Source organism: Grampus griseus (genome assembly GCF_964374135.1).
Source record: "Grampus griseus genome assembly, chromosome: 3".
Taxonomy (NCBI): domain Eukaryota; kingdom Metazoa; phylum Chordata; class Mammalia; order Artiodactyla; family Delphinidae; genus Grampus; species Grampus griseus.
In genome coordinates this window covers 157,667,074-157,694,497 of record NC_139019.1, presented here as the reverse complement: position 1 = coordinate 157,694,497, position 27,424 = coordinate 157,667,074, and the positions used below count along the sequence as shown (strand labels likewise).

General features: G+C 48.2%; 1 protein-coding gene across 6 annotated transcripts in view; it reads right to left on the bottom strand.

Moving 5' to 3' along the window:
- Window positions 1-2,047: 2,047 nt before the first annotated feature.
- LOC309820495 (uncharacterized protein) overlaps window positions 2,048-27,424 on the bottom strand; it is a 90,791-nt gene continuing 65,414 nt past the window's right edge. For 3 of the 6 annotated variants that reach the window (XM_082651288.1, XM_082651287.1, XM_082651290.1), the window contains 3 exons: window positions 10,102-10,245; window positions 5,919-6,008; window positions 2,048-2,283 (listed from right to left, as the gene is read on the bottom strand). In XM_082651288.1, the coding sequence (XP_082507414.1) occupies window positions 2,238-2,283; window positions 5,919-6,008; window positions 10,102-10,245 (280 nt within the window). In that variant the 3' untranslated portion in view covers window positions 2,048-2,237. Of the gene's footprint in view, window positions 2,284-5,918; window positions 6,009-8,407; window positions 9,331-10,101; window positions 10,246-27,424 lie in introns of those variants that run through there. The other 3 variants (XR_014296519.1, XM_082651291.1, XM_082651289.1) reach the window with 2 other exon arrangements.

The following is a 27,424-nucleotide window of genomic DNA, read 5'->3' as shown; positions in this document are numbered from 1 at the left end:
GAGGAGAACAAAAGGAGAGTGGATATGTTTAGAGCTGTCATTTTGAAATTTACCTGCTTCTGATTCAGTGCTGCTTTGCTGCTGTGTTGGTCCAGTGGAAATCCTCAAAGCAGGAGCAGCCGTATTTTAAAATAATGTTAGAGCAAGTGACTTTAATCCAGGTCTCTTTAGCTCAAGAGCACAGAGGAGAGTATGAGGAAAGAATGAGGCCACAAGGAATTGTTCACTGGGTAATTTTCCCCAAACCTCACTAACTGGGAGAAACTGACCACTGGATTATATGCCTTGAAGGAAAGCAAAAATGTTGAAAGCAAGGAGTGTGGAGCTTGTTTAGAAAGCAAGCTGTATCATTTGGTCACCTGCTGATGATAATAGCATTGGCTGAGACCTGACCGTTTACAATGAACGCACTTCTGTAGGTAATAAGTTCCAGGAGGGCCTGAACTGAGTATGTCTGTTTCAGCATTTAGCATCGTCTAGCATCTGAGAGGCCGGTACATTATTGGCATATAGTAGACTTAAAAATGAATATTTGTGGATTGTCTGAATGAGTGGATGTGTGTGACTCACCTCCTATTTGCAGGTCCTATGCCCTGCAATGGATTTTCAGTGTCAGGTTGTGAAAGTATTTATGACGGGGATTGGCATTGTTCCCTATCTAATGGATAAAGATTACACACGAAAGGACTTTACATTGACATCCCAAAAGCCTCATAGAAATTACTTAACAAAAAAATAAAATTGGATTCTGTATAATTTCTAATTTGTAAGCTGGCCAGAACACTGGTATTTCAGCCAGTCCTCTGGTAGTTCCGATGACGTCCCCATGATCACCCAGGCATAATCAGAATGGCTTTAGGAATTGGGAGCCAAAATGTTCCTCAGTATTTACGGCTTTGCTAGTCCATTTAAGAAAATGGACTATTGAAAAAATAGCTTCAGACACAATATGGCATTTTATGATTTAGCATGAAATCTGAGAAATATAGAGGTTATCTGAAGCCTGCAATGGTAACGTTCCCTCTGCTATTGAAATTATTGTCTTTCAACAAAGATTCTACATCACTAATGCTATATATATATATTTTATGATATTCAGGTTAATTTCCAATTCTAAGGAAGTAATTGGTTGGTTGGTATGAGAGATGGTGTGGCTTCCAAAGGTGAAAAGTATTATTTTGTTGTAATTTCCAGCTACCTAAGGATGGGAGAGGCCCAGGACACTGCAGTCAGTATATTATGTGGAGCAGGTTATATTGTGGTTTATTTATGAACTTTTACATGTTTATTTTCTTCTGTGCGGTACGCGGGCCTCTCACTGTTGCGGCCTCTCCCGTTGAGGAGCACAGGCTCCGGAAGCACAGGCTCAGCGGCCATGGCTCACGGGACTAGCCACTCCGCGGCATGTGGGATCTTCCCAGACTGGGGCACGAACCCGTGTCCCCTGCATCGGCAGGCGGACTCTCAACCACTGTGCCACCAGGGAAGCCCACGTTTATTTTCTATGCAAGTTTGTGTGCTCCTTTTTGAGTTTTGGTAGATAAGTGTTTTGTAACTTTGGAATACTTGGAGTTATATACATACATATATATATATATAAAACATATATATATATATATATATATATATATAAATGTAGTAGTTAAAGCCGTGGAGCGTGTACTAGTCTTCCTAGGTTCAAATTCTGGCTTTACCCTATGACTTCCCTGTGGCTTCCTCTGCTCACCTATTAAAAAGGAGGATAATAGGACGGCTGTGGTGAGTTATATACTAAGCGCTATTAAAGCATTTGCTATAATGATCATGTATACTCGAAGGCAAGGAACTTGCCTCTTGATCGTCTCTGTATTCCTAGTGCTTAAGAATTCCTAGTGCTTTCCTAGTGCATTGTCTTAGGATAGAGATAGCTCAGTATAGTTCTTCTCACTATAAAGTACTGTTACGTTGAAAGTCTTTGCTTGTGTACTAATAATCTATGATATATCTGCTGAGGACAAGGAAAGGAATGGTTTCAAAAGTGCAATGGATAACAAAAGATTGTATGATGTAATGCCTTTATTATGTAATTATAAAACTAACAAATGATCGTGGTAGAAAATTTGAAAAACTAGACAAAAGAGAGGTCAACAAAATTTGGAGTAACTTTCAGAGTGTAGAGTTGTCCATGAATATTAGTGCTTTCATATTTTCCAGGACTTTAAGTAGACTCTGCTTCTTAAGAGTCTATTCATGATATTTTACTTTAATGATGTTTTCATCATGGGGTCACACACACACAGAAATCTGTCAAAAAAAAAAAGGCATGTAAATCACTGATGTTTCAGATAGCCACATGAAATAGTGAGAAAGGTCAACAAGCTGAAAGAATGTGGAGTAGCATCTCCTTAATTGCTTACATAACTCTGATAATTACCTGTTTGTGGATAAAGTTATTAATGGGGAATCTAATTCAAGAAAAATGTATGAACTTCAAGCCTTCTCGAAGCCAAGTATTTCTTTCCACAAAAGGTTACTTTCCACGGCCATTCTTCCTTATTACCAGACAGGGAAAGAGTATTGTATGGCAAAGGATCTTCCTGAAGGAGGGTGCTTCCCACACTGATTGTGATAAATGACTTCGGAATTACTGTTGCTGTATTACCAAAATCTTAAACTAGGATATTTTTGACAAATGCGGTCCTTAGTTAATTTTTAGAGCTACAAACTGTCAGATGGCTCTGAAATAACAATTGTCTGGCTATTCTTCAGGGTGATCACAATATGGTAATGACCTTGAGGTATCACTAAAAAGAAGGAAGGTGTGAGTCTTCCTTTGGTGCCAGAGTGAAATGCGAGTTGGAGTTGGAGTTGGAAAAGAGGCCCACAACCAAGTGATAGAGAAGGAAATGTGAGGTCGTTAGTGAAAAACCAGGTTGAAGTTAAGGTGAGGAGGCATGAGGAAATGGTCAACTGTTCCAGTATTACAAAGATCATCAAGAAGCATATCCATGAATGTGGTTTGTATTGCAATCTGCTGAAAAGGAGACAAATATCCTGGCCTGGCCTGCATGGAGATTATATTTTATTGATTCTGATAATAGATTATTGTTGAAAAGGGCCTCCTATAAATTATAACCATGCAAAGGCAGCAAGATAATTTTTTTTTCTTTATGTATGTGTTTCTCATTCCTACTCACTTCTCTCTTAGGGGAAGAGAAAATCACACACACAAAAAATGTCAAGTCTCAGCTATTCCTTTTCAAAATAATTTTTTTCCAAATTCCAGTGGAGGCAATAGGTTAACTGTTAAGATTTGTAAGGCTCAGAAAGCTAGATTTTTACAAAGTGTAGCGAAATTTTATTACATAAATAATAGCTTTGGAAAGAATATGTGGTGATGCAAAGTTGGAAAAAGCTGTTTTTTCTTCCGTGAATGGCTTCCCTGTGTTGGGAGAAGAGGCAGAGAAGAAATCAAAGTAATTAAACATGGGGTGAGTTTTCCTGATAGGGGACTCTAGTGCTTTAAAATAGACTAGATAATCCTAGGGATAATCTGAGGGTAGAACAGACCAATGCCTCATTTCCAATCTGGTACCCTGGAAGAAAACAGTGTATTTCCTTTGAGGTCTTGAGAGGTTTTTCTTCTGCTTTGTTTTGGTTTTGGTTCATTTTGTAATCAACCTTATTAAGGTATCATTTACATACAATAAAATGCAGACATTTTTAGTCAACGGTTCAGTGACTTTTAATTAATGTATACATTTGTTTAACTACCACCCCCATAGATAACAATTCTAAAACCCTAGAAAGTTTCCTCCAGGCTTTTGCAAAAGTATCCCCATCTCCCACCCCAAGGCCACCACGGATCTGTTTTTTATCTTTAGAGATGACTTTGGCCCAGTTTACAATTTCATGTAAGTTGAATAATACAGTAGGTGCCCTTCTGATCTGGCTTCACTTGCTCAGCATATGGTTTTTGAGATTCATTCATGTTGGGATGTTTTAAACCAGGACTTTAGCCTGGGTGGCTGATGTTGTCTGAAGGCCCCTATAGGTACATCTGAGTCTCTAGCATTGTCACTGTCTGTTCTTGGCTCCGTATTTTCAACTTTACTAAGAAGCACAAGGTTGAAGTAAGGAAGATCATTGTCAGTATAATGGAGGTGAAGTGGGTTCTGTTATATAATATTCTCAGCATAAATTGATCTGCTTGGAATCATTGTGTTGATAATGGACAAGGATACTCTTCCTCCAAAAACCTTGATACTATAAAACTTCTAAAGGACGCTGTCCTAGGACTCTTTTAGTTTTCATGTTTTGGGAAACATTTCTGGAAAATTCAAATGCTCGCAATCTGAAAGAAGCAATTATTCACCTGAAGGCTGACTCTGCTAAAGTTGAGTTGTCCGACCTTTACATGCTGATAGAACCCAAATAGCCTTGCAAAACAATGCTCTCTTATTGGGTATAAGCATATAGATTGTTTAAGGTGGACGTGTATATGCAGTAAAGTGAAAAAACAAAGAATCTTTGAGTTTCCCTTGCTGGGTTTATTTTTTCACTTCAGTTTCTATAGCATATGCTAATAATTCAGGGTAACCTCAGGTTAGTTTTAGGTCCACTCTTTACATAAATGTTGAAGTACTCCATACCCACCTTTTTTCTACCTTCCTTCTTTTCTTGCATCTTTCCTTTCTAACTTCTTATAATCCATTATACTTAATCCTGCATTTGCTGAGGTGGCAATTAGTGTAGGAAAATTGAAAGCACTGTGAAATTTTGCTGTTCAGAATGCATGTTGACCAAATTCTATATTGAGAAAAGGTCTGGATTTACCCAGAGTAACCCTTTCTCAGCGTCTTTGAATAAAGGGCATAGAAACTGGGCTATATATAGTATCCTGACAGGTATGTAGAATTCATAGCAATTGCCTTAAAGAGCTTACCTAGCATAGATGCATATGAATGCATTTAATGATTGCTTTATTGGCAGCAGTGCCAACATACGCAGTCTGTTGGGTTTTATATCATTCTCATTACCTGCTGTTTACCACTGTATACATTGCTAATGGCGTGGTTTCTATGGCTTGTGAATTTCACGGCCAAATAATATGTAATTTATTGCACACTTTAGTGTAGAAGATGGAGACTCCATAACTTTTCGTGTGCTCTTTGCCCCTTTGGAATGTATTACACTGCGATCAGTCAAAGTAATAAATTTATTTCAAATGTGCGTGATAGCTAAACATCAATTAGGACTGATGGGCAATATTTCTGCTTCCAGCAAGATAACAGTTTTTAAAGACTAAGCCATTGAACGTGGAGTCACTGAACATGGGAGTCAGTTCACTGGCATCCTTCTTAGAAAAATAAAGAACAACTTGAATTGGATTTGTGTGGCTTATTCAAGTAGTAACTAATCAGCTACATCTTGGTGAACTTAATTTGTCACAATTGTTTGGTATTTTATTAACTCTCTTCCCCTTCTTCCCCCGACTCTCAAGAGAACGGATCATGGGTATCTTAAAACATACTAAGTCGTCTTCCATCCCTCTTAATCTAACTACAAAAGCACATTTTCCTTATCCAATGCAACTTACTGTCTTTTAGAGTAGCTGTGGTTTTAATTCTCTACAAAATTAAAACCAGCAAAGAGAAACATTTTCAAGGAGCCACACATTGTAGAGCTTTAGAAAGAAGACTTTAGAATTAAGGGCAACTATATCAATTTATAGCTAAAGCACCTGAGGCCTAAAGTAGGAAGGTAACCATCCAGGTTAGGGAAGGGGTGGAAGATCAGGTTTCAAGCTGAGAAAGAGTCTAGAGGAATTCAATCTGAGCAGGTCAAAAACTGAAATGAGGCCACGAATGTTCTGGGAAGGCTGGCATCTGGCCTCAAGTGTGGGATTCAGACAGGGAGTGGGCCCGGGGGGAACTGACCTTCTGGAGTAGGCAGAGAAGTCCACCTCATCTCCGGAAAGTGCCACTGACATCGGAGTTGAGGGGAAAGAGCAATGATTTTCAGTCCACCTGAGAAAGCAGGCCAGTCTGATTAAATCTGAATTTAGGCTTATTTCAGATACTTCTTGAGAAAGAACTTGGACAAGAGCAAGTCCCACGCAGCCTCTTTTAAATCCATGCCCAGTATTTTCTGGTGGAGCTGCTAAACCCTCCAAGTGACTCCAGTATTTTAATTTCACTCTGTATTTAATTCCGACAGTTCTATGATTGATTATTTAATGGGCAAATAAGTAGGGTCACAGAAGAGTGTGAATGTATTTTACAGGATGAGGATGGGCGGAGTGGAGCAGTCTGGAATAGGACACCAATAAAAAGGGATCTTGGTAAAGAAAAACGTCTATTAGAAATGGAGAGGAATTCGCAAGGAAATTAGTGCCTGACACCACGCCCTTCTCTCTGCATGTTTAGAAGCTAGTTTCTAATTTTATTTTCATAGGAGATGTCCCTGTGATGAATTCTCTTTTACCTCCACACCATTTATCACATGGACATATTGTGAAGTTTGTGTGAGAGAAAGCAAGTATTAGAATTTGTCCTGCAAGGAGCTATAATCACTTCCTGGAACAATATAGCGTAGAAGGAAAAGGAAAGGAAGGTGGAAACAAAGGAGAAAGACAGCTAATGATGCTGGAGTCTCTCGCTAGGATTTGTGGTATCTCTTTTTGAAACTAAGTACAGAAAGTCAGAACTTGACTGATTGTTTCTTGATCACGGTTTGTTTTCAGTTTTGCTTTTTTCTTGCTCTCTCATCAGTTATTCCAGCCATTGCTATGTCATTTTCAGTTTCAGTAAGCATGCCTGTCTTGTTTCCATTCGCATTATTCATGCAAACGTTGATTGAACTGATGACCCCGAGTTATCAAGGAAACATTAGATACACCAGTGGATACATTTCTTAATTTTAGGAAAAAATTACCGAGTGAAGGTTAAAATAACTCCTCTTCAATTTGTCATTTTAAAAATACTTCTCCTAACATACAATACTTCATTGCCTAACAATGCCAGATAAATGAAGAATTCCTATGTATTCATGAATACAGGCTAGTCTGTATATTTTTTGGCAGGTATGACCGTTACCGAGGGTAACGGCCTGGTTTGCTGGCCATGTCCTGTCTCCTAGAAAGTTGTAGTTTCTGTTGTCTTTCAGTTGGTCCATTGGATATCAGAGGTGAATTTATAAAACTATACTTCCCTTTACACTTAGTTTTTTCTTTTGTTTTACTTGAAGTATAGTTGATTGACAATGTTGTGTTTCAGGTGTACAGCCAAGTGATTCAGATATATGTATTTCTTTTTCAGATCCTTTTCCATTATAGGTTATTACAAGGTATTGAATATAGTTGCCTGTGCTATACAGCAGGACCTCGTAGTCTATCTACTTTATACATAGTATACACTTACTTTGTGTGATCCACGCTGGTCAGACCACATGATTATTTTCACTTCTGATATAATTTTTTCTGGTCCAACCTCAAATCTTTGATAAGATATTTTTTTAGCATGTGTGTGCTCTAAATCCAACAGTAGTTATTAGAGATATGGTTTTGCACTAGGTATTCTTCGTTCTTTTGTTCTCGGCCAACCAACTGAAAGTTAGCTTTTATTTTCTGGTTGGTTTGCTAGATGTGTCTGACTATAATAAAAGTCTTACATTTTGCCTCATATCTTAAAACACAATCTGAATTACCAATGGGTATTGTGCTATACATAGGCGCTGTGATATAAATATAGTTTCTAACTTCAAAAACATATAGCCTAGAAGGGAACACAGACACATATGCAGCAATTATGGCAACTGCATTTGTTTACTAAGTGAAATAGTACTCAGATGGATAAAGTGCTAGCAAGCCTTGAACAGCCAAATCAGCTTCAAAAATAGATGTGCAGTTCTTTAAAAATCTTTTTAACATTTTTCCAGCTACATGTAGAATATAACTTAGCATAAAAACGGTATGGGTTTTATTTTAAGTAATTTAGCATTTTGACATCCTCATAATGAAATTAAATCCAGAAGGAGGTTTCTCTCCATGATCTCTTGAAATGGTCCTTGATCATCCACAATATTTCCCATCATCACAAAGGTGGTACCAAGGGCAGAAAACTCCAGCATTATTAAAGTTTCATAAAGCAAAGTCAATTTTAAGAATATAATGTCCCCAAACTGATAAAGGTCTTGACAGATAATTTCAAGGGAAGCATAAATTATTTTTTGTTTGTCAGAGGGCAAAAATATTTAGGTTGAGTTAATGAATGGTAGAGTTTTTGAGTGGAGAGTGTCCTTAAAATATTACGTAGATCTGTACTGTCAACAGATGCTAGCCACGTGGCATTATTTATATTTAAACAAATTTAAAAATAAGATTAAAAAATCAGTTCCTCAGTTGCATTTGCCATATTCCAAAGATGTTTATTAGCTCCATGTAGCTATTGAATACTGCATTGCATGGTACAGATATAGAATATTTTCATTATCACCAAAAATTCTATTGAGCAATACTAAAATTATACCCAGATATTCACAGAGAAGGCAACCAAGTCTCAAGGAAATACTTCCCCAAGATCACCCAGCTATGTTTTTAAAGAAAAAGAAAACGACACAAAGGAAATAGTAAGAGAGGCATTAACGAAACCCAGTAAGTTTCTGGAGCAGTCAAAGTAGGGTTTAACATTGCATACTTAGCTGTTAGCAGGGCTGAAGCTCTTGATGGTTGCTAAGATCTACCTGCCTGAATTTGGACATTAGCATTTTATGCGATGAATTAAAAGCAAAAAATCATTTCAGCGAATGGCTACCAGCTCCATATTTTTAGCCACTGCCGTGCTTCCAGGTTATGTTTATCACTTTCATGTACAGGGCACCACTGTGAGATGTGATGGTTTATCTGACCCCAGAGAAATCAAGAAATCTTGTGGGGGTTATGGCTATATTTGAAAAGGTTGATTTTTAAATGCATCATGCAGACTGGCCCTGTTTTAAAAGGGATTCCTGCCATCAAATAATCAAAATGTAAACTCCCTTCTCACCTTGCAAAAGTCAAAGATAGCCCCTGCATCTTTATTATTTCGTTGAAATCCAAATATTATTTTTCCATTCTCTAACTTGTTTTCCTCACAGTGTGATCAACTATTGCCAAGGAAGGAAAGGTTAGATTTATCAGTCAAAGTTTCCTAAAGGCCCCCTATGTAACTGAACCCTCAGGAGAAACAATCGTCATGTATTCTTTTTCTGTTGTTTCAGTATCTTCGTAAAGAGTCATTTCAATATGTTTGGTTCTGTAGCAGAGGTTCTGTGAAGTGCTTATCTTCCTCAGAGGTCCAGAAACCCTCGAGTCTGTGGGTAAAGATGGGTAAGGAGAGAGAGGGAAGGAGGCTAGATAGAGGCTCAGTGCTGAGATAAGGACAGTGTTCTAAAGCCTCCTGGGGGTGAGGCTGGGGTGCACAAACAGCCACGACTAATCTAGACAGAAACTGAATAATCAAGGGGACGACCAGTGTGAAGTCATGTGGTCACCTCTCCCTCTAGAAATAAACATTGCCTTCAGTAAGTCTCCCCCCTGCCCCAGAGGAGCATTAGGAAGGTCTGGAGAGGGGGATTATTGGCAGAAATGGGAAAAGCAGGTTGAAGGGATTGGCCTGGAGCAGAGAGCCCAAGAAACCCAAGCCAGTAGATGGAAGGCAGACTTTTCATGGAAGTCTCCAAGCCCACGTCAAGTTCTGGGACCACCAAGTACAAGTCAAAGAGTGCTCATTTAACCCCTTTGGGCCCCCACGGGAGTGGAGGAAGGCTGGACAGAGAGGGAGAAGGGGCCATTGAAGGTACAGTATTTACTATGGGATTTAACTCCTCAAAGGCCTCCCAGTAGCTTCAGATCTGCTCAAGAATCCTTCATGTCCTGCTGGTTTGCAGCGAGTGGCTCACAGCTTCAAGGCCTCCTCTGCCAGATGGAGAACTATTTCAAACATCCTGCCTCTATTTTGTACTGTAGCGATGCAGACCGGAAACCTGACCCCATTTTCAGGTTCTAAAGAGAAATTCTAAGTACCTGACAGACTGAGGAACATGGTGGCTTTTATTTAAGATGTGGAGATAGAGAGCACATACCTGGACTTGGGCCTGCAGCAGCACCAAATTGCACCAAGAGTTCCCTTTATTTTCTCTCGCATCTCTGTTCCTCCTTTTCTCTCTGCTGGATTAGCCATGGGGACTCCAAGTTCTTCATTGTGTGGTCCTGGTACCAAGATTCTCCTGGGAATTATAAAGCTATTCACCTTCTACATCGAGCACTTCTTATTTTTTCCCCAGCAACGTAAGTCATCCTTAAGAGGGGTCAGGGTGCTAGCTCTTAAATGTATTTTAGTCATCCCTTTGTACATTCTCTTTCTTGGAGACTGCTCCTGACATGGTGTTCACCGTGCTCCCAGCTGGCCTCCTGAAGCTCTGCCCTGCCTTCCCCAACAGGTACAGTTCAGGAGCTGCCTACCTCAGGGTGATAGGTTATCTTCTAGTTGCTTTATTCCTTTCCGTTTTACATTTAGAGAGTATAATTGGAATACATAAACTTCTCTGTGACCACAGCTTTATTTGCAACCCACAGGTTTTGTTATGGCATATTTTCATTATCATTCAATTAATAAAATTCTAATTCCCATTGCGACTTTATCTTTGACCTACATAATGATCAGAAGTATGTTTTTAATATCCATCTATTTGGGAAAATATTGGTTATATAGTTTTAGATTTCTTGCTTATTCGAAGTCTTGTTTTATAACCAGAATATAGTCAATTTTATAAATGTGCCACGTGCACCTAAAAATTTCTGCGGGATATATATATTCCATCATTGTTGGTGCAGTGTTTTATGTAAATTTAGGCCAAAGTTTTTAATGATGGTATTCAGATCTTGTATAATCTGCTGATTTCTTGTTGTGGTTCTATGATACTGATCTAGGTAATTTAGATTTTTCTATTTCTACTTAGATTTTTGGAATTTCCCTTCATATATTGCATTGAAGTTTAGATTTATAATATATTCCTTGTAAAGTAACAGTGGGTTTTATTATCCTGCCTTATCGCCAGTGATACTTTTTGCTTTCAAATCTATGTTAACATTAAAAAATCTTCTTCAATTTTGCTTATTGTTGTTATGCCATAATTGTTGAATCGTTTCATTTTCAATCTGACTCTTGTCTCTTGTAGGTGACATAGAATTAGGTTTTTTGTTTGTTTCAATAATCCTTGTCCTTTAATTTGAGTATTTACAGTTAATGTATTTTCTTACAGACCGTATACTCCTTGTTTACTATTTGTCCCACCTTGTTATGTTCCTTTTGCTCTTCTTCCTTTGAGATTTCTTCAAATTCCATTTTCCCTTATATTAGCTTGTTACTTTTACATAAGTAGCAGTTACACATGTACCATGACTTATTAGCTCTTTTACTGCTTCTCAAGCAATGCTGAGATCTTAAATTTCTTTTACTACTTTTTCCTCTTCCATTTGTTTTAATGCATTCTAATTTTTGATATATTTTATTATTACCCTTTTGTGTTGTTAGATTTTATTTAGGTTTATCCACTTATTTATCCTTTCTGTTATACATAATTCTTTATAAAGTCCTTATTTTCATCTGTGATAATCTTCCTTCTGCCTGCAGGTCTCCCTTTATAATTTAATTCAGTCAGTTCTGATGAGAAAATATTTTCTAAATTTTGTTTGTCTGCAAATTTCCTTATTGCATCTTTCCTTCCAAACAACATTTTCTCTGCCTCTAGAATTCCCAATGGGCAGTTCTTTTCTTTAGCACTTAAAAATGTTATTCCATTATTTTCTAGTATCCATTCAGTTTCACTGAGAAGTAAACTGTAATCTTAATCCTATTGTTCCTTTGAAAGTAATCTCTCTCTTTTTCATCGGGCTGCTTTTAAGATGTCATGTTTTTCTTTGCTATTCATGAATTGTACTGTGGTGATCTTAGGTGTGGTTTTCTTTGTATTTGTTCTTGTTGCATTTTTTTAGTGCTTATTGAATTTATGGCTCCATATATTCCTTTTAGTTTTAGAGAACTCTCAGCTGTTAATATTTCTGAAATATTGTTTTCATCCCAATCTCTGTCTCCTTTTTTCTTTGGACTCCAGTTTACACATATGATAAAAATGTTTACTGTGGCCCATATGTCTCAAATGCGCTTATGTGTACTTTTTATTCTTTTCGTTTCCCGTGCTTTAGTCTTAATATTGTTACTACTCTATCTTCCAGTTCACTTACCTCTCTTTACCTGTGTCCAATCCACTACCGAGTTTTAAATTTCATATAATTTTTAATTCTATCAGTTCAACTTCAATCAGTTTCTAGTTTCTAGTTGTCAAGTTAAATTCTTCACCTTGTCATCTATTTTCTTGAACTTGATAATATTTACCAAAATATGTATGAAATTTAATGTTTAGGTCATCTATGATTCTGATTCTGTTTTGTTTTTTATTCTAATTCTCCTTTTCTTGGTAGTCTTGGTGGTTCTTCAGTGAATACCAGACTTGGGATATGACAAGTTGTAGAGAATCTGAATGACATGACAGTTGCCCTTTGGACAACCTGGGTTTGAACTGCACAGATCCACTTATACATGGATTTTTTTTCAATAAGTAATACAGTACTACATGATCTGTGGTTGGTTGAATCCTCAGATTCAGAACCACAGATAAGAAGGGCCGACCATAAAGTTATATGTGGATTTTTGACTGCACAGGGAGTCAGCGTCTCTAACTCCTACATTGTTCCAGGGTCAATTGTATTTTCTTGAGGAGAGAATTTCCTATTCTTAGGTAGGGAGCAGAGGGGAAGATCACCTCAGTCACCTGGACCAACTTCATACTCATTTACCTTCTTTATAAGGTTCAAAGTAGATGTTGCCTCAACCTTCCTAACACACAGACACACACACACACACACGTAGAGACTTCCAATGTCCTAATTCATATCATTAGTTTTCCATTGGGCCACAAATCTTTCATAGGTTCTGAACCCCAATTTTGTCTCTTCAGCATTATGAGCCAACTAAGTTTTTGCTTTGACTTCAGTTAGCTTTTGTTTGACTTCTTAGCATCTTGTCTTGTCTACCTTTTATACATGGAAAATACTGCAAGGGAACACTGTTGCTGAATGCAGCTCCGTTCTCTGCATCTTTACTCTCTCTGTGATTTTGGTCCTTAAAATTCTAGCTGCCTTGTTATTTCTCACTTCCAACTCTGGTTTCCTTAGTCCTATGACATTGTCCTAAGTTCTACTGGCTTTTCTACCTCTTAGGAGCCACATTTGGTTTCTCAGACTTTTGCTTTTCATCAGTAGTTTCTAAATGACTGGGCTAGAAACGCATGTGCAGAATATTGTTCTCACTTCAGTGAGTTTCTTTCTCTATTTCACTTTTCTAGGTCATGGCTACCTCAGTAGCTTTCTAACGCTCACAGTCAAATGTTGCTTATGATTTATCTGGCCTTTCTAGTATGTCTTCCTAAGGTAAACTGACATAGTTGGAAACAGAAGTTCGTACCCACCATTTAAAAAATTCTGTTTTGTCTTTCTATGAATTCTCGTTTTGTCCCATCTTCTGTCACTTTTTCCTACCCAAAATTCCCATTCTCACAGATAGATTATTTTAAGATTAAAAATTATTATTAAGCTAATATGTTAATTTTGAAAGGAATTAATTTTGCTTTGAACAAGAACACAGATTGGTTAATGGAACATGGAAGAATCCTTAAGACCTTTTTCATCTCTAAGAGTAGTATCCAACCATCGGTACCATCATAAGTTTGTCAACTATGGAAGAAAGCAGTCTTTATAAAATCAGCATTTTTTTTATTTTTTTAATTTTTTTGGGTGTCACCAGGACTTGCCTTAGACCACAACTCCTGGCAACACCAAATATAAATGAACCCTGTTACCCATGCGCGTTTACTTGGCTCTGCCACCCTAAGATTGGCCTCCTGGCTCCTTAACCCCAGGGGACTCTAAGCCCTGGGCCACATTCTTGAACCCAAGCCCTGCTCCTCTGTCAGTGGGCAGAATAGTCCTGATACCCCCTGGACCAGGGACTGGGCACATGGCCCACGTCTGCCACCACACGGGTCAGGGCGAGAGGGAAGAGGGACCTTGACATTCTCTTCTGGTTTCCCTCTGGGGCTTGGAGTCAGATCCAGGCAAAGACCCCTCCCTTCCGTGTGGAGCTCCTGGCCCCTCATTGGCAGCGCCCAAAACCTGCCTCTGGGGAACCCCTCATTTTGCTCCTTTCTTTGGCTGAGGGTGCTCAGGAAGGAAGCACTGCTGAGACCCAGAATCCCAGGCCAGAAGATGCCCAACGAAGTAGGCTAGGCCAGCCCCAGGACATGATACCGGAACTCCCTCCTAAACAAGACTGAACTCATCACACAGATGGGGAAACTGAGGTCGAAGAGGGCAACGGCTTACTGGCGGAGCCTGGAGCAGAGTCTCTAATGGACACATTCCATGTTACCACCAAAACATGGGATTTCTAGAGTGCAGCTCAGCCCGTGCTGACCCCCCCCTCTTAGCCTGGCCACCAAGGTCTCGCCTCCATAATCCCATCCCACGACACCCCCTTCCTGTGTCCCGCACAACAGCCGGATTAGACCCCTTGCCCTCAGGCTGTCGTTCACAGGGCTCCTTCTCCCACCTCTGCCTGCCCAAGTTCAACCAGCCTCTTTAGGGTCCGGCTCAATGCCAGCTCCTTCGTGAGCCACCCAGAGCCCTCATGCGCCTCTAACCTTCCGAGGTGCTTTTCCTCCACCCGCATACCCCGCACTCTGTTGTCCACGTGAGCTGTGGTTACGGTGTATGAGCTTCCTGAAGCCGCAGACCACCTCCCCTCTGGGCCCCAGCACCTGGCGCAGTACCCAGCACTCAGTAGGTGCTCAGTAAAATCTCCTCCTCATCTGATGCCCTGCCGTGTCCTACCGATAACTGACAATAATGGCTATTGTTTATCGAGCATATACCATAAGCCCGGCTCTGGTACTGTCTCCCATCCTCATGTGATGGACCCAGGTCACAGAGGTTGTGTGAATTTCCTGAGGTCACAGCTCTGGAACTGGAACCCCACTGGTTCTTGTGCCTATATGAGTCTCCTTTCCTTCCCACTCACCTCTTCTAGGTCAGACCACCATCATTTCCTCACCCTGTCCTGTCACTAAAGACTTCCCATGACTCCTTGTGGCCCACTAGACAAAATCTAACCCCCTGAGCATGGCATCTAAACTCTGTGACATCTGGCTTCTTCCCTCTTTGCAGCTTCTCCTCTAGTCTCTGAGCATCATCTCAGTTTCCAGCCTACTGTACCTTGATTTACTTGTAGGCTCTGCACATGCTTTGCCCTCTGCCTAGAACACCGTTCCCCTACTTTTCCTCCTGTGAACTCCTACACATCTCTCAACATCCAAGATCAAGGGTTACCTTCCATTCTAGTCAGATGAGACAAGCAGCAAACGAATTGGACACAAAATTGAGAGCTCTACGAGGGAAGGACCTGTGTCATCATAGTATCCCCAATGCTTAACCCATAATCAGTGCTCAGTCAACATTTGTTGAATGAATAAATGAATACTCTCTATATTCTTGTTGACTAAACGGAGAAATGGCAAAAGAATACAAGGCCACAGTATGCAGGGCTGGAGGTGGAAGGGAAGAGACTGAGGCCAGGAAGGCCAAGGCCATGGTGGAGTACAGTGACAAGTACTTCAGGGGCTGCTCTGCAGCAGAGCCACGCTCTTGGCAGAGGGAGTGTTTGTGAGAGACAGAGGAAGGAAAGTGATGGTGTGAGGGAGGCTCTGAAAGTATGTGTGTGTGCACACACACGCGCATGTGAGAAGGCGGTGGGGATGTATGCGGGGGAGTGTGCGTGTGTGAGTGTGCTGCATTTGTGAATCAGTCTGAGAGCGGTGCTGAGGAAGTATGTGAAGGAGCGCGTGTACGTGGCTTGTGGGTCTGTGGTGGAGAGCCCGTGCGTTCTATTTGTGCATGGGGGTCTGCGTGAGAAGGCGAGGGTGTGGGCCACGAAGGCTGTGCCGGAGGTTGTGCATGTCTGCGGGGCGAGGGGGTGGGGACAGTGATTGAGAAAGACAACAAGGAGGGGACACCTGAGGGGGGTGTGAGGGAGAAACCGTAAGTGTGCGGGCGTGGAGGGTGTCGTGAGCACGTGCAGGAGGAGACGGTGTGACCGTGAGTGTGCATGACGCAGAGGGTAAGGTAGGATGTCAGGGCGCTGCTGAGGGTGTGGCTGCATGGCCTCGGCCACGGGCCGGGAGCCAGAGGTGGGGGCTGGCCCTGGGCCCAGGGTGGGGGGCTCTGACCGAGCAGAAGGTTCCTCAGAGTTCTCCCTGGGGCCACGGGCGCCAGATCACCACGTCCCCAGGTAGAGAGGTCGAGCAGGAGGCCCAGATGTGTGTGTGTGCCTCACATTTTGTCCACAGCAAAACCTCTGGGCATTTATTTGTCTTTGTCTGTGTCCGGGTGTGCAAGCCTGTGCTTGTGTGCGTGCTGCCGGCTGTGTGTCTGTGCCTGTCTTTGTCTCTGTATGTATCTGGGCCTTTGTCTCAGTGTGTGTGGCGGTTGGTCTAGGCTTGCCCACAAGACTGTGTCTGGGGTTGTGTCTACGTGTATCTGTGCCTGTGGGGCACCGGGCATCCTTGATCTGTGCATGTCTAAGTAGGGCTGCGAGCATCCCCCTGGACCGCCTGTTTGTATCTCTGTCTGTGTGGCCTTAGTGTGAGTGGGAGAACGTTGTGCTTTGGAGACTGTGGACCTAGATCTCGGTGTATCTTTAAGTGTGAGTGTGTGCTTGTGTATCTGCATGTGAGAGTCTGCCATGCGTTGTAGTATGGAAATGCTTATGTGTGTCTGTGGAAGGTGCGTTTGTGAGACCAAGGATCTCCGTGTGTCTCTGTGCCTCTGTGTGCGTATGTGTGTGTTGGGTGTGAGGGGTTTGTCACAGACTGGTGAGCAAGTTTATCTCAGACTCCGTGACACGTAGAATAAAATCACGCTCCCATAATGGAAGAGAACCAACTCTTCACCCTCCGCCCTGGGGGAGCCAGTGGGGGCCAGGCTTAGGCCCCTATGCAGGGCCCCCTGTGGCCTCAGCACCCTACCCCTGCCTCTCCTCTGGCACACCAGGCTCATTCTGCCTCCAGAGTGCCTCAGTGCCCACTGCTGGCTGGGCTAGGCTCCAGGACATGTGACGGAGCCTTAGAGGCCTGTCCTGGGCCCCCCAGCCCCACCCACTGCTGAGGAGGGCCCTGCCCCAGATGGGAGGGCGGGTGCAGGAAGGAATCTTTGGGCCCCTCCTCCTCCCGGAGGGGAGAGATGAGCTGCAGGCCCGACCTGGATCTTCCATCTCTCAGCAACAAGATTCCTAGTGAGCAGGCTGCGAGGCTTGGCAGGGCGCCTGCCGGAGACCCGCCCTCACCCGCCAGGACGCCTGGGTCCCCAGGGCCGGGCAGCAGCGGGTTCCCTGGGGAGCTAGGAGGGCCCCAGAACTTCAGGCTACAGCTGCCCGGGACTATGGGAAAGCCAGACCCTTCCAGGCTCCCACCCCCAACCACAGACGGCTCCTCAGCCCCCCAGGCAAACCTCCACCCTTCTTCTGGCCTCTCCCCAGCCTCGGCCTTTGCTTCAGAAAACAGACCAGCCACCCAGCACCACCCACTCCCTACCTGAGCCTCAGCGCACACCCAGCCTGAGTTCAAGACCTCACCTCTGGGTTTGAGGGCTCTCAAGGCCAGGACTGTGCTGCTTATCTCAGAATGGGGCTTCTGAGGACGGGGCCATGTGTCCCGCAGCTGTGAAATCCCTCTTGGTCTTAGCACTCCTTCCTGACTGAGCAGTCAGGCACCAGGAGAGGATTTCAAACCCAAGGCTGGGGAAACTGAGGCAGTGAAGCTCTCTGCCCTGCCTACTGTTATGAATCAGAGGCCAAATCCAGTAGTCTAGACACACAAGTTCTTAATTCTGTCCAGCGGCAGTGGCTGCAACTTGTTCTTCCCCATAGGGGGTGCAATTTCGGGGGGGGGGAGGCATCGGTTGGAGGGAGAGGGGAATGGGCAGGTGGACCCCCCTCCACCCTCAGACTTGGATGAGCAGCCGGAGAGCAGGTTTGGTAAGAGATTAAGGTCGAGGAGAAGAGAACCCAGACGCTCCAAGATTTATGACCCTAATTCTTCTCCCTTAAATTCCCCTCCAAGCCCCCCAGCCCTAGCCTGGTCCCTCCAGGGTCATGCTGTGGCCCCAGGCCAATGTCAAGGCCTTAACGCATCCATCAGTTGTTGCCAGGGAGTTTCCACCCCAATGGGTCCCAAAGGGAGGAGATCAACTGACACTACGGGCCCAGACTGACGGGAAAGGGGCATGGCCCTAAAGAGGTGGCCAACAGCCCCCTGCACCCTCCCAGGATGTAGGGGCTCACAACCTCCAGGGAAGAAGCTAGGCTGGTGGGTGGGGTCCAGGAGGAGGTGACCTCCCAGCTCTGGCACCACTCCCAGCCCCGCCCTTCCAACAGGCCAGGAGACCTGGGCTCCCACGGGGCCCTACAGCTTACAGGGTGTGTGGCCTTGGGCCCTTGTTGCTCCTCTCCAGGCCTCAGCCTCCCCACCAAACAATGCAGGAAGTGGTCTGGATACCCCAGGCATCCCCCTTCAGCTCCGCTCCCTCAGTGCTAAGCCCTGCCCTCTCTCCAGTCCAGGGGTGTCACCTAGAATCTGGGCCAGATGGGGTGAGGCTTTGGCAGTTAACTGGAGGAGCCCCTGAAGCCACCCAACTCAGAGCTGAAGAGCGTATGCTGCTCACTCCTCCACCGCACATCCATTTTCCAGAAGAGTGAAACTGAGGCCCTGAGAGAAGGTCGGGGTCTGCGCCAAGACCTGAGTGTTACTGGTGGGATGGTTAAGAGCACGGGCTCTGGGGACAGAAAGACTTAAGATTAAAATGTCAGCTGCAACAGAAACTTGTTACGTGAAGTCCCTTGCCTTCTCAGCCTCAGATTCCTCATCCATAAAATGGGCAACAGTGCCTCCCTCCTACGACTGCTGAGTTGAAATAAGAAAACGCATGTAAAGGGCTCGGCCAGTGTAGCAAACGCTTGGACAATGGTAACTATCATGACTGTGGGTAGTATTAACACAAAGCCAAGTGGCCGGGGGGAAGGGTAGGTGGGGTCCGACCTGGCTCATCCTCCAGACCAGGAGGGCCAGCCAAATTCCTCAAAGCCCCCCAGCTGTCTCCCCTCTTCGTTAAAGGCCTCTCATTAGTGAGCCTGGGCACCTGCCCCCCCACACGTAATAAGCCTCATTAGTATCTTAGCCCCAAGCTCTGAGCCCAGAGTCTGTGCATGTGCACACGCGTGAGGGTGGGGGGCTGCGACAGGCCACCAGCCAGGAGACAGCATCCCCGCCAACCACACCCCCTGCCTGTCATCAGCAGGGCCCGTCACCACCCAGCTTGTCACCTGCCTGCCTCGCACCCGCACCACCTGTCACCCACCCAGCTCGTCACCCACCCAGCCCATCACCTGCACCACCTGTCACCCACCCAGCTCGTCACCCACCCAGCCCATCACCTGCACCACCTGTCACCCACCCAGCTTGTCACCCACCCAGCCCATCACCTGCACCACCTGTCACCCACCCAGCCTGTCACCGGAGCTGCCTGACAGGCCTCTGGGTGGGGGACAGGAGATGGGGAGGAGAAGACCACAGGGGTGTGGAGCTGGGGGCCCCAGAGACCCTGTAAGACCCCCACTTCAGCTCGGCATCCTGCAGCATCGCCATGGCAACGTCTTGGCCGCAACCACTTTCCCAAACATCCCCCCCCCGCCCCCCAGGCCCTGCTCTTAGCTGAGCTGAGGCTGAGAAGAGCCTTGACGGACAGTAGAATGGGACAGGAAGGAGGTGCTCATCAGCTGGCTGGCCTTGGCCATCCCTGCCCTCTCTGGGCTTGGTTACTCCATCTGCAAAATGGAGGGGCTGGAACTAGGGAGGCCCCTGTACAGCGGGTCATCCCTTCCCAGCCTGGATTTGCTGAGCCAGTGGCCAGTTAACCTGTGAAGGCTGGTGGGGGCGGGGTACAAAAGGACAGGGGGTTCTGGGTTCTTCCACACTCCTTTGCCCTGGCCCAGCTCACACAGGCTGGGCCTCTGGCCCAAACTCACATAGCAAAAGAGGAGGAGCAGGCTGGAAGGCAGAGGGGCTCTGCCACAGGACTGCCAGCTGGAGATGATGCCACAGTGGGTGACCCAAGGCTGAGTTGGCCCCCACCTCCAAGTTGCATTATTTATAAAACCCAGAGCTCCTAGCTCAGCAACAGCTGCGGTGCCGCCCCTCCAGGGGGCACAGGCAGCGGTGGAAGGGTGGTGCCTCCCCGGGGGAGCCCCCTGGGGTCCCGGGCTCCCTCCACAGCTGGCTGGGGCAGGGGCTGAGGTGGGAAAGGGGCAGCTGCACCATCCTTCCCCTCCCAGCCCCCTCTCCTCTCCTCTCCTCCAGGCAGGCAGATGGCGATAGGATTACTTCTGCATGACTGCCCGCTCCACAGGGTTCCAGAGACCCTCCTGCCTGCAGCAATCTAAAATTCCTGTAGCCCGGCCTCTCTCCCCTTCTCCCCACAGTGAATGCTCCAGCTTCTACCACAGTGTGCCCGCGGCCGCCACCACCACCAGCGAGCTGGCCGGGGCCCCAGGTCCCCGGAGCCACAGGCAAAGGTAGACCCAATCTCGGGGTGTCCCTCGGAACCCTCTGAGGCCCAGGCCCTGGCTCATCCCCTCCGGCCCCTGGTGCCCGTCCAGCCCCACAGGGCAAGGCTCAAGCTGGGGTCGGGCCTGCCAGCTGTGCCAAGGAGGACCGGCACATACGTGCAGACACACCTGGTGGGTCCTGGCGTGCCTGGCCACATCCTCTGCTGCCAAAACCTGGATGTCCCCACCTCTGCTCTAACCGCCCCCTCCCTAACCTCACTAATCCTTGCTACCCTGGGGTGGGCAGACAGCTGGGCCAGGCCAGCGCCTGTGGCTCCCCAGGGCACAAGAAGCAGGCAAGAGATCGATCCACTGAATTTTTTAAGGCTCTAATGAGCCTGCCTCCCCAGACTTGGGGCCTGGGACACAGGCGATCTCTCAGGGACCCCTCCCTCAGCATTGCAGTTGCCTCCTCTTTCAGGTCTAGGGGGTCAGGGCACCTTTCTAGGAGCCTTTCCCCCAACAAGAGAAGAGGCACGAGGGGCCCCTGGGAAAGAGATGGGATTGGGGGGCTGTGACCAATACCCAGAGGCCCCCCAGTCTCCCCAGCCCTAATGCAGGCAGAAGCAGCTCAGCCTCTAAATCACTCCCCTCACGCTGCCCTCTGAGGCGGATTCTGTGCATCTGTAATTAGGGGGTGGAACAGATGGTGGAGATTCCGTTTAAAATCATGCATCTAGTAAAGTAACCTTCACTGTTGGAACTGACTCCCAGGGAGACCAAGCCCCAAGCCCGGATCTGGGGGTGGGGTGGGAGGGGAAGCATGTCAAGCCAGCACCTTCTCCATCTTTTTTCCTGAAGCTCCAGACCCAGTGTCCCCCTCAGGTGAGCCCAAGAAGAGGGGGATTTGGCAAGCACCTGAGAAAGTGCAGGCTGGGGGTAAATCCCCCTGCCCAGAGCCCCCCCCCCCCCCAATACACGACAGAGTCAGGGCATGGCTGGGTACTCAGAGTTCTTGGCTGACACACCAGGATGACCAGGTGCCAAGAGCCCCCAAAGAGGCCCCAAACCCCCAAAGCCCAGGCCAGGGTGCCCAGAGCACAGGGTCTTGGGTGGGGCAGCTTTGAACCAGATGTACAGCCTCACTGTCCAGGAATGAAAGGCCTGGGGCAATGAGGGGGGGTGGAGATGCCTCCCCAGGCAGAGGAGGCTCTGGGAAGTGGGGGAGGACCAGGCAGCCGAGAATGAGAGAGAGCACGGAAGAGTGGGCCAGTGTGTCTGCAAGGCTGAGGCTATCTGGGGGGAGTTTGGGGGAGGGAGGCTGGAGAGGACAAGGTGGGGTGGGGGAGCGGTGATGGAGAGCGCTGAGGAGGGAGGCTGTGCTGGAACGTGTGATGGTGGGAGTGCGGCTGCAGGGTGAGGTGTGGGCGCAGGGCGGAGCTGCTCTGAGGGGTGACTGGGCTGGGGCACTGTGTGTTTGTGTATGAGTGCGGGACTGGTGTTTGGAGAGGGGTGGGGCTGTCCCTGGGCCCTTGGATGGCTGAGGAAAGTACTGGAGCTGCAGCTTGCTGGGGAACACACAGAGGACTGCTTGTTTGCGGAGGTGCTGGGATCTGGGGGGCGGGGTGCGTGTGCGGGATGCGCATGCACGTGCACGGCCTGGAAGGTACGAGAAGCTGAGGGGACATTACTGTTCAAAGATGCACCGTGTCTGTGTGTTTGAGGTAAATGGTGTGGCTACAGGGGTGTCCTCCTCTGCGTGGGTGTTGAGGCGGTGTGTGTACGTGTATGTCGCGGGGAGAGTCTGGAAAGGTGTAGGGGGCTGTATCGGTGTGTCTGGGGACGTGATGAGCTGCAGCGGAGGGAAACGCTGGGGCCGTCGGGAGAGTCTGTGGGTGTCTGGTTAGGTGCTGGGACTCTGAGAACCTGAGTGTGTGGAAGGTATTAGGGCTACAGTAGGGTCCTGGGTGTATCTGGGGAGGTGCTGGGATTGGAGGAAGAGTTGATCTGTTTCAGGATGTGGTAGACCTTGTGTGTGTTGGGGTGTCTGGGGGTATATTGGGGGTCATAAACATCTGGGTTTTGGTTAAGTACTAGGGCTGTAATATGTGTTTGGGTGGGTAGGCATGTGGTGGTTGTGTGTTTGGGGGCGTGCTGGGGCTGTGTGTTTAGGGGTGCTGGAGCTGTGAGTGGGGAAGTGGTTGTGTATTTAGGAGGTACAAGGGGCTGGAGTTGGGCCCCTGTGCCCAGACAGGTGATGGGGCTGCGGGGTGAGGGCGGGTGCCCCTCTGAGGAGGTGAAGGGCAGAGTCCTGGCCTTTGCTCGGGCCCACCTGCGGGCTGTCCGCTAGAGCCCCTCTGCCGGTGGTGCCCGCCCACCCCCAGACCCCACGTCCGGGTGTCGAGACAGGCAGTCCGTCTGTCTCTTCTTGTGCCCAGGCCGAAGGAGCAGTGCCGCCTCCTCGCTCCCTGGGGGGGCGGCAGCAGATCCCAGCCCACCCATCTGCCTTCAGATGGTCGAGGCAGGAGCCTCCACAAAGCTGCCTGGGGGGCATCCCTGTGTTTGAAGAGGCACGGGCTGGGGGGTGGGGGGAACTGCACAGCAAACAGTCCTCGTGGAGGCTCCTTTGAAAACCACTGACGCCAGGAGAGACCAAGAGGGAGGACAGGGGCGGGTTTGTCTGTCCTCGTACGTCGTGTGGGTCAGCACCCAACTGTGTGCCTTGGAGCCCCTTCGCATGTGTTCATGCCGGTGGCCTCTGTTCACGCAGCATCCTTGCCTTGGAAAACAGCCCTCCAACCCAGGCTACGAGCTCACAGCCTCACACAGCTACCCCCTCATCCATGCACCCTGCCTACACTACACTCACATGCAAACATCTCCCACACCTTCACATCTGCAGAACACTGCACCCTGGTACACATGCCCCTCAGCCCCAGAGTCCCAGTCCTTCACATGTGTACGCCCATGACACACACCCGCACACTGCAAAGCCAGGTACAGCCACATGCACCTGTCACATATGCATGCCTCCACAGAGACATACCCGACAAGTAGCTGTCACACCCACACCCACACACTCCACACACCTTGGGGAGTGGATCTCCCTGTCACACCCATATCCCACCTCATATGAACTCACTCTCTCTCATACACATTGTAACAGACACTCACTATCCCTTATACCTGTACATACGCGCACATGTTTGTACACGTGCATACACACTCTCACCAGCTCTCAGCTCTTTCACACCAGCCAGTTTCTCTGTGTCCAGGCCAGGCCCTGCAGGAAGGCTGCCACCAGCTGAAAGTGTCTCCTGCCTCCCTGCCCTGCCAGCTAGGTCAGAGTGGGGGGCATACCCCCCCACCATGGCTCCCTGGGAACCCTGATCTTCCCCTCCAGAGAGAAAGAGTCCTCTCTCTGCTCTGGGGTGTCTGCCACTGTTGTGTGAGAGTGTGACTGTGTATGTGTGTGTATCAACATGTTTTGAGAAGCCACGATGAGGCCTGTGTGTCACTGCCTGTACGGGTAAGAAAGCATAGGGACAGGTTCACTGGTTATGTTTGTGAGATTCAAGATGACTGTGAGAGCAGAGACATGTATGCCACAAAATGTGTATTTGTGAGTGTGTGTGAGGCCAGGCCCCTGTGGACAGGCGTGAGTATGGGGGGGTGCACTTACACAAGGAGACACACAGTGAGTGTGAGTGGGGAGTGAGTGGGAAGTATTCTGGGATATTTTCTGAGACAAGGGGTATGTACATTTGTGAGTAGGGGTCAGGGCTAGGAGAGGCACCCTCCGCAACTCCCTCCCCCTACAAAGAGATCAGGGGAAAGGGGTCTCTGGGATCTGGGGGGAGTGTGTGTGTGTGTGTGTGTGTATGTGTGTGTGTGCGTGTGTGTGTGTGTGTGTCTTCCTCTCTCTCTTTCTCCCTGACCTCTTTAGCAGCTGGAAACTGAGCCGGGGGTGGAAGGAATGGAGACTTGGCTGTCCTGGGGGTTTGGGGAGGGAAGCAGGAGAAAACACCTTCCAGATTCTCATCAAATCCTTGTTTGTGGTTTGTAGCCTTCAGTCTCTCCTCTCTCTTTCTCTCGGTCTGGGTTTCCCCCTTTCTTTATCTCTTCCTGCCCCTCCCTCTCTCCCCCGTATCTCTCCTTCTCCCATCTCAGTCACCTTGTCTCCCCCCTTGGATCTCCCTGTCTCCAAGTCTCTGTCTCTGTCTGTCTGTTACTCTCTCCCCAGGCCCTTCCATTTTTCTGACTCCTGTCTCTGCCAGCACCTCTGTATGTCCGTCTCTCCCAGTCCTGGTCCATCTGTCTGTCTCTCTCCATCTGCCTGTGCGTGGGTGTCTCTGTCCATCTGCTCCGCCACCCATCTGTCTGGTTGTCTGTGCTAGTCCTTCTAAGGGTGCCCACTCGCTCACCAAGACACCCTCTCCCAGGTCAGCAAAGGCCTCTCCTGGCTCAGGGGGCGGGGAGGGGGTGCAGAGCTGCAGCTTCTGGAAGCTTCAGTAGCAGCTGGCTGAGCTGAGAGTTCGGGGCCAGCCAGCTGCAGAAGTGGCCCCTCTCCTGGGCTCCCAAGCCAAGGACCCCAGAGCAGAGAGAGGAGAAAGCAGGGCCTCACTGCAGCTCAGTCTGTGTGTGCGCGCGTAGGCGGAGGCAGGGGGCCTCACTTTGCCTTCACTTCACCGTTCCCCCCAAAGCCAGGCCCTGTAGGAGAGGAAGCTTCAGTGCCCACCTCCCTCATCCCCTCACCAATGGAAGAGATGCTGGGGATCCAGGAGGGAAGGGCTGGGGGATGCCAGGCCTTGGACGAAGCCATAGCTTCCTGTCAGATGGGTGGGAGGGGGGCTCCTTCCCTCCTCCCTCCCAGGCAGTCCCTGGGGATCCCTCCAGTGCTGGTCCCAGCTCCGGACACGAGGGGCCCCATAGGCAGTTCTCACCAGCTCCCACAGGGACCATTCCTACCTCCCAGCTGCCCCAGAGCCTCTGACCCACAGGGATAAAGCGGAGGGGGGTGGATCACAAGGGTGTCTCCTCCCTCCCCAAATGGAGGTTGGCTCTGGACATCTGGAGTTCGTGGCCCTGTCTACGCCCTGGCCATCCTGAGAGGCCCCAGGCAGTCCCCCTACCATTGCCACCGGCACCACACACACACACACACACACACACACACACACACACACACACACACACACACACACACACACACACACACACACACACACACACACACACACACACACACACACACACACACACACACACACACACCCCCACCCCAGCACTCGTGGCCCACCACCGCCACTCCCTGGCCCAGCAACTCTGAGGGCTCGAGAGGAGCCCTACCGCGGAGACCTGCACCCTACACTGACTGGTGGCAGCCTCCAGCAGGGCCCCCGGCACAAAGCCAGCAGCTGGAGGAAGTACCCCCCAACACTTCCCAGGAGGCTCTGTTCCTCCCTCTCTAAGAAGAGCTCACAGTCCAAATCCCACAATAGATGGGGAAACTGAGGAAGGGATGGGATGACACAGTCAGTCATTCTTCCTGAGACCCTGGGGTGGGGCCATAAATGAGGAATAGGGAATGAAAAGGATGCCGCAGGGGCAGAATCTGGCTCCTTCCTGACCTGCCACGGGCAAAGTCCATGTTGGCTGCACAGCCCTGCACAGCCCTACCGCTGGGCCAGGGCCAGGGGCTGGCTCCCTCCCTCCAGAGCTCTCCTTGCCCCTGGCTGGGCCCCCTCCCTCTCCTCACTTCTGAGCAGCCCTCCCTGCCCTCTCCCTCCCAGCTCTGGCTCTCTCATCCTCAGCTCTTGGAAGCCTGACTCACTGTTTCCCCTCCTCTCTCCCCTCCCTCCCTCTCTCCCAGCAGCGGCGCCTCCCCCTCCCCTGGGGGGGCTCTGGCCACAAGGGTGCCCGCCTGCTCCTCTCCCCAGGCTCTGGCCCCCTCCGCACCCAGGAGGCCCCCTGCAGCTGTTCCAGCTCTCTAACTACAGAGAGGTGGACGGAAAGAGCCTAGGTCCCAGGCAAGCAAGGGGAGGGGGCCCCTCTAGACTGGATTTCCTCCTGTCAATCAAGGTGGGGGGGATCCAACCGGATGACACCCCTGGTGTCTCTAACAGTCCTAATGTTCCCCGCTTTTAAAAGCCCGGTGCCTCCTGACAGAGCGCCCACAACCTGTGGGGTGCTGTACCTGCCTCAGGCTCCGCCCCCAGGTCCAAATAAGAGGTCGGCTCTGTTCCCAGACATTTGGGGAGTGGGGAGACACTGCCCTGGGGCAGGAGCATTAGTCAAGTGACCCCTGGAATCCCCCTGTCTCCCCGTTCTCCCTCCTCCTGTGGGAGAGCTTCCTTCTCTCTCTCTTCCACCTGTCCTCCCTTTTCCCAGAGACGTTTGCTTGTCTCTCCTTCAGATACTATCCTAGCAGCAATTGATCTTGGGTGAGAGGCTCTCAGTGCCCGCTCATTTTGGGCTGTGGGGTGGGGAGTGGCACATGCCTAGGCCTTCTTGGTCCCCTGGATGCCATCTCCAGGGGCTGTGATCCTGGCTCTTCTCCTTGACCGTTTTCTCTCTCACCCCCTCATCACTGGCTTCTGTCACCATCTTTTCCTCTTTCCACCTCAAGTCGGGCTCTCTGGGTCTCTTTCCTCCCCACCTCCCCCAGCTCACTCCCTGGGGGGCCCATCTGCTGACAT